This window comes from Ammodytes marinus (assembly GCF_949987685.1).
Source record: "Ammodytes marinus genome assembly, chromosome: 13".
Taxonomy (NCBI): Eukaryota; Metazoa; Chordata; class Actinopteri; order Uranoscopiformes; family Ammodytidae; genus Ammodytes; species Ammodytes marinus.
The window spans coordinates 11,257,471-11,264,505 of record NC_137217.1 but is presented as its reverse complement, the minus strand read 5'-3'; the positions used below and the strand labels follow the sequence as shown (position 1 = coordinate 11,264,505).

The 7,035-nt window shown below is 40.0% G+C and overlaps 1 protein-coding gene across 1 annotated transcript in view; it reads right to left on the bottom strand.

Annotated features, from left to right (window-relative positions):
- Nucleotides 1-380: 380 nt before the first annotated feature.
- The window catches only part of LOC307260130 (exostosin-1b-like), a 52,491-nt gene continuing 45,836 nt past the window's right edge, over nt 381-7,035 (bottom strand). Inside the window, exons 5-11 of the mRNA XM_080040273.1 lie at nt 6,829-6,961; nt 6,103-6,221; nt 5,513-5,608; nt 4,545-4,634; nt 4,275-4,435; nt 3,940-4,111; nt 381-2,969 (exon numbers count right to left, since the gene is read on the bottom strand). Of these exons, the coding sequence (XP_079896399.1) occupies nt 2,784-2,969; nt 3,940-4,111; nt 4,275-4,435; nt 4,545-4,634; nt 5,513-5,608; nt 6,103-6,221; nt 6,829-6,961 (957 nt within the window). The 3' untranslated portion in view covers nt 381-2,783. The remainder of the gene's footprint in view (nt 2,970-3,939; nt 4,112-4,274; nt 4,436-4,544; nt 4,635-5,512; nt 5,609-6,102; nt 6,222-6,828; nt 6,962-7,035) is intronic.

Sequence of the window (7,035 nt, the reverse complement as noted above, 5' to 3'; positions counted from 1 at the left end):
AACACAGCAGTTTATTGGCATCGGATGAGGTTCACACACGCACAAGGAGTAAGCTAAAGGTATTATTTAGTTTGGCTCTCCCATAGTGGGCACAGTGCATAAAGCCAACATGCATAATATGTTTGGCTAAACTTGTAAATGAGTTACGGGCCGGTCAGAGAAGTAAGAGGTGATGATGAAATGAAAAGAAGGAGTAAATACTGTAAATGTGTATCCACGTGAATATGGGTGCAACGAGTATTGTTTCTTTTTTAATACAAGATGTAACAGTTGACAGTGAAAACAAGTATGGTCAAATGAAAACGCACAGTCAGATTATATCAAAGATTTTTCTTTATTGATGTTTTTGTTTTTATAAAATAATTTTACAAAATTGGGATTTTTTCCTCTATCTTTCAACTTCAATCTCTATAAAATTAGGTCTGCACATAAGGAAGAGTGAGGGAAGCATGAGGCAGAGATTCAGTTGGTACACAATCCTGTTTGATAAATACTGTGTACTTGGGAATTACGTGTGCGTGTTACATGTATTACTATACTTGTGACAACCAGGAAGAGGGCCCCTCTAATGGGCCGTCACAAGTATAGTAATACAAGGCAGTACGTCTAAAGCAACAACAAAAAAAAGTTCCTACAACAGAAAAGGCAGGAATGTCAGTGGCAGATGTGTGCTGATAAGACTTAGTAGCATTCCAGTGTTAAACAAGATCATTTAGGGAGCCATTGTGGGTTACTGGATATTGGTAAAGAAAAAAAAACTACTTAGAAATGAAAACCGGGAGCAGTTTCTTGCACAAGGCAGATGGGAGGTAAACAAACTAATAAGTGTATTTCTTCTGAAGGCACATCAATACATAACCCTCTGCCCTCTAAAAACAACAATTGAGGGAGAATATAAAGAGATAGAGAAAATGTCACCTTAAATATTGCACCAAGTTCATTCTCTGAAATGTATTTCACTTTACAAATCGTACTCAGTTGCCTTGATAGCACTGTGTTTAGCAAATACTAAGATTGTTTATTTGCTGTTAAACTCAGAGCACATTCTAAGAAGTGTAAAATACAATGCAGCAACCAATTCTGCCCGTTTCCTAGAGTGTCTCATACAGTCCACTCTTACCTTCTTACCTCGGTTTCTCACATTTAGCGTTCTCATACCTAGAGGAAATACTTTTATTGAGCCAAATGAAAGTATAAATGCACGGAATTCCTCATAACAGAGGAAACAAATAAGAACTAATTTAAATCATCTGTTGGCACATATTGGGGTCAGGAGTACAGAACGGTGAAGCCTACTCACCATGATCATTTATCTTCCACCAAAATAAAGCCAGGTTTGGTAAGATGTCTAGAGATGTGCTGCCTTTACAGGGTTTATTCATGGACAGTTGAAGCTGATGATGTACAGTGACTTAAAAACACAGGGGCAAATTCTATATCCATCAAATTATCTGAACATTTTCCGGATAACTGGATATGACATTAAAATGAGGAATGACCTTTTATGGAAGAAAACCATTAGAAATTGTTTAAGTCAATTACCCTCCTGGGTCAACTGTTAAAACCCAATTTCATGTTCCACTAAAACTCGGCAAATGGGTCTCATATAGAAATAGATCAATATGTAATTTATGAGATATTCTGAATTATGGATCATACTTGAACACCACAGTTTTACATTTTGCCTCTTGAGTATGGCGTAAGCCACATTATCAGAAATACTAATTGGCACAAATTCATTATCAATTTTAGTGCTTCGAATAAGCCTTAATGAATGAGAAAAACATGTGAATTAGACTATTTGCTTACACGGAAATGAATACAATTCAAATTGGATTGCATTTCTTTACTGTTCATATTGTGAAATCTAACTAGTTGCTTTAAGATTGTTATAATTTTACCAGGAAAATATGTTCAGTGTCACATTATGACAGTTAATTGAATTAATTTGTATTATACTTCAACAATGACAATATCCATTACTCCACCAATTATAAAGATAATCACAAATCATGAAAGAAAAAGGAGAAACAGAAAGCAGCAAGATGAAGGTGCTCGTTCTGCACTGTCTTTCTCTAAGACTCCCCAGATCCCAACGCCATTAGATAAACTTGAGGCACTGTGAATATCAGATCAATGATCATAACTCAGTTCTAGTGGTCCAGAGCTCTCTTCACCCACCCTGCTATTGGTTTTGATTAAGACAATGCAGAGAGAGTAGTGCTGGCCATTCATTCACTGTATATAAAAAAAAAGCTAAATCAACAATCCAAAATAGTGTTATCCTCTTCAGCATCATTATTATCAATAATATTCTGTCAGCAAACAAAAACTATCAGGAACCTTTTGCAGAGTGTACAGATAAGAACAGACTGTCTTTTCCAGTTTAGGGGGTTGGAGTTGGGGGAGTGGTTTGCCACTGTTTAAGCAGCAAGCTCTGGGATTTCCAACTGCATGACTTTGACCACTTCAGTTCAAAGTCGAGACGTTTTTTCCCCCCAGTCCTCCGGTGTCTTCCAGTTGGTTTGGAGTCATGTATAAAGTGGGACCTGTGCGCTCCGCTATCCCCCAAAACACACAGAGAAAGGGTAGAGAGGAGACATGGAGACACAGTGAATGTAGTGTCTTCCACATCTGTTCCAGTTTTCTAGTCCTCCTCTCCTCCCTGTAACTAATGCCAGTTGCTTCTCCACAGTTTCATCCATGCAATCACGTGTCCGCCCTCCCCCTCCCTCCACTCAGTCTTTGTAGAGTCCAGAGAGCTGGGGGGGGGCTCTGGAGGGTTATAGCCTCTCGATGTCCCTGTACTTCTTGCGCAGTATGGACACCTGGTCTTTGAACAGGACCGGGTCCAGTCTCATCTGAGAGTGGACCAGGGGCATGGTGCCAAACCAGCTGGCAAACTTGTTCATGCAGGTCTGACGCTGGGCAAAGTGGTCCGGGTCGGCCCAGCGAGTCGCCCGCGAGCTCTGAAGGGGCGAGAGAGGTGGAGATAGTAGTAGAGGGGAGAGTGAGAGAGAGAGACAGAGAGAAAATGAATAATGCATCACAAATTACTTTGACCTTTCAGAGCCTGTCGTAATTATTCACAAGAAAAAAAATTCTATTGAAATTCCCAAATGAGTGATGTTTATGTTTTAACAGCTAATTATATTAGGGTTTGAGTGCTCTCTGTGTGTGTCAAGGCAATCCGCATAAACACGGGTCTCGGTCTGGTTAATACTGAGCATCAGAGTGAAACATCAATTATTATGTGGACTTTAACAGTCAGAGGCAGGTGTTGGCGTGTTTAAAAAATGCTACCAAAATTTGTGAAATGCAAAAGGAACACCTTCCTGCATATTTCTAAAAGAGAAATGTTTCACATATCATTTCCTTTATGTTTTTAAATAGCTTCCTCATACTTCAACATTTGAGTCTAGGTGTCAAATCAAAATGTACTTTCTACTAATAGACATTGCCACTACAAGAACTTCCTATATCAAGATGCCTTGTTATCTGATTATTCAAACACCATAATCACATAAATTACAACTAAAAAAAGTACTGCAGATACTGACTGCTGATTGCCATGAAAGAGATGAGTAACATGTTTTGCATAAAGGTGGAGTCAGTGATTTTTGTCAAAATGACTTTGTCAAAATCAGTGAATATCTCCTCACAATCCGCTACCTGTACATACTGTGCTGTGTGTGAACTGAAATAATCCAGTATTAATACACAGCCTAGACTCTGTAAACGGGCATGTTGCTAGCTACGGTGTGTGATTTCTACAACAAGTGTTCTCCAGAATTGCTGACTCCACCTTTAACTTGGGAATAGAGCCATCTATGTAATCTAAATTAATATTTAAAACAAATATCCCTAACACACAACCTGTTCTGACTCCAGCCATAAACTCAAATGAACCAGTTTTACTGGATGAATACTCGGCCTCACCTGTCCCATCATGGTCTCTTTGTATTGTTTCTTCTGGGTGACCTTGATGGGCGGTAGCTTAGAGACCGAAGACACCAGGAAGTTCATCAGAATGTCCTCGCAGTTTGACATCTGGTCAACCATGGCCTTCAGACTGGCTGGAAGGTAGCTGGTGTACAAGTAGTGGTAGTATCTAAAGGGAGACAGTGAGTGAGAGAGAGAGAGAGAGAGAGAGAGAGAGAGAGAGAGAGAGAGAGAGGGTACGTGTTAGAGCTGAACTCAAATGGAATTTTATTGCAGAGAAAAAAATATATAATAAAGAAGCAGTAAAAGTAAGTGATGGTTTAGGCCAGTACTTGTGATAGATGGCGGCCCCGGTCAGCACCATGGAGTAGTCGTTGGTCCATTTGGAAGTGTAGCCCCAGCGCTCCTTGCTGCCGTCCCAGAAGTGGCTGCGGGCCGGGTAGCCAACGATGCGGTCTGGGAAACTCTGCCACACTGTGAAGGCAAAGTCCACCTGGAGACAGATGAGAGGGGAACAGAAAGGGAAGAACAAATGATTAACTTCAAAAGGCATGTGCTCTTGGTTAACAGTTATTCTAGATGTTTGCTGAAGTTTGTCTGACCTCTGTGGTGGAGAGCACGGTGTCCTCATCCAGACTGAGCACAGCATCAGTGGGGATGGTGTCGTAGGGCAGAAAACGACTGCTTATCACCTGGCAGGATTTGCAAAAACACAAGACAAACGGGCAAAATGTGAGTGGTTGCCAACAATAAGTAAGCTGAAAACCTAACATCAATGTATAAACAGGGCCCACGTGAGCACAAGCGACGTACATCCGCCTGACGAGCAGAGCTACCATGTCTGCTTGTGCTACAGAGTTGTTTCATCTTGCTGCGTTAACAGTAGATGGTCAAACAAACATAGGAGCTGACATAACGCTAATCACAGCAGAAGTACATAATTTCACTGATGTGCTAGATAGAAATCTACAGTTAGTGCAGTGTGTTTCCCTCCCTGATGAGTCCTGCAGCCTCTGCTTTTTGGCATGTATCTAGGCAAATGACAAGTGCTTACAACATGCTTTCCAATTTTAGAAATAATTACACACGGATGTAAATGCAAGTTTTGTTTTGCTTTTATATATAGTGCAAGGGATTCTATTGCTTGTTAGCCACATTGCCATTCAATGCACAGGACTTTGGCTAGATAACAAACACTTGAGGAAAAAGGACACTTTGATGAAACATAGTCAGGATTACAAACCCTGCCAACCTGTACAGCATGCCTGACATTGAATAATGGAGCATTTTATCCGAAACAAGCTGTCTCACATTCTCTCAATCTCTCCTTCCCTATGTCCAATAATAATATAATAATAATAATAATAATAATAATAATAATAATAATAATAATAATAATAATAATAATAATAATAATAATAATAATATGGACATGAAGCTTATGCATGGCAGCATTCGATGCATGTGCTTTTTTGAGTCCAAAATCAATCTAGAAATAAAACAACACACATAATGGTTGTTCAAGCCACCTAGGGATGAGAGTTATATAAGTAAAGGGATTTTTTTTTACCTTGCTTTCGCCCTCTATGACAATGACAGGGACTGAGGTGGCAGGCCAGCGTTGCTTGGCAGGAAGAGGCTTGTCACAGTTCCACAGAACTATCACCTGCAAAAGGGAAAGTAATCAGTTTTCTTAATACAACATGTTCATATCAATATGCAATGAAAAATGTGTTAAACAAGAAGTCTGACTTGGCAATAAATCAACCCACAGGCCTTTTTTTCAATTCAAAGCTATTAGTTTTATTTACTCCACATTTATGTGGAGGACATCAACTTCCTCGTGCTACTGCAATTCTATTTTCAGACCTGTCACCACTACCTACATTACGGAGAGCAACACACCATTACTATATGTTCAGATAAAAAGTGCTGACACATTCATGCTACGCATACAGTTTTAAATTCAGGAAAGCTGAGTTCACATTTTTTAGGTAACGTACAGCAATATTCATTACAAAAGACAGGATCCACAGAACATATGAAAAGCACTGCTCAGCACCATAACAGAGTCCTGGTGGTTAAATAAATAACCACCACAAACCCGTCTATCTGACCACAGCAGTGTAGGTCAGTGTTATATAGTGTGTTTTAAATTACCTGAGCACAGTACTGGGATTTGGCCACAGACACAATCAGCTTCATGACCGGCTGGGACTGGGAGACCAGTGGGGTTACCACGTGAATGATCGCTGTAAACTTGGGGTATGGCTTGACACCTGAAAGGAGCCGGGACACATCAAAGGGAAAAATAAATAATAATAAAAAGAAACAATAAATTGCCATTCAAGTCATTTGTTTTTCTAAACTCCAACTGGTCTTTTTGCAAACGGTTTTGTTTCGTCTTAAATTAAAATTAAAATCACCCAAAAATATAAAAACGGAATTGCACAATGCAGAATTTTTTATACAGCTTTGAGCGCTCTTAGTTTGCACTTGTTTACTTCAAGCTGTGTTTACCTGACATACAGTGAACTGAAAAGGTCTAATTAGACATGGAAAAGAAAAAAGGTGCCAGTTCACCAAATCCCAATGTCATAAACCAGGCGCATACCTGGCCAATTAACCGAGCAGAAATACAACATAGCAACACGGCAGGTCTTAATTGGTGAGCTTCTCTGTGACAAACTATGAATTAATAAAGATATACTGCAGAACTTATGGCGATGTGACTGATTCACATGTTTACGAGTACTCAACAGCTGCCGCTCGCCAGCTGTTCCCGTGCTGTGTCGCACATAAAAAACTCAGTCCATCAAAACCACACGGTGTGCCATTAACAAGGTTCATAGAATACAGCAGCATGCAAATTAACAATAAACTGACCCAGCTTAGCGTAGTAGAAGGGGAATTCTCGCAGGTATGTAGAGTACTGAGGCAAGGTGAAGAGGCCTCCGGGCAGGCTGTTCCACATGAGGTTACTCCTTGAGGCTTGGTGCAGCACGCGGTCCTGGATGATCTGCATAAACAGGACATTACAATTGATTACAATGTGTTAATACCCATCAAATGCCCATAATAGTATATGTTCCT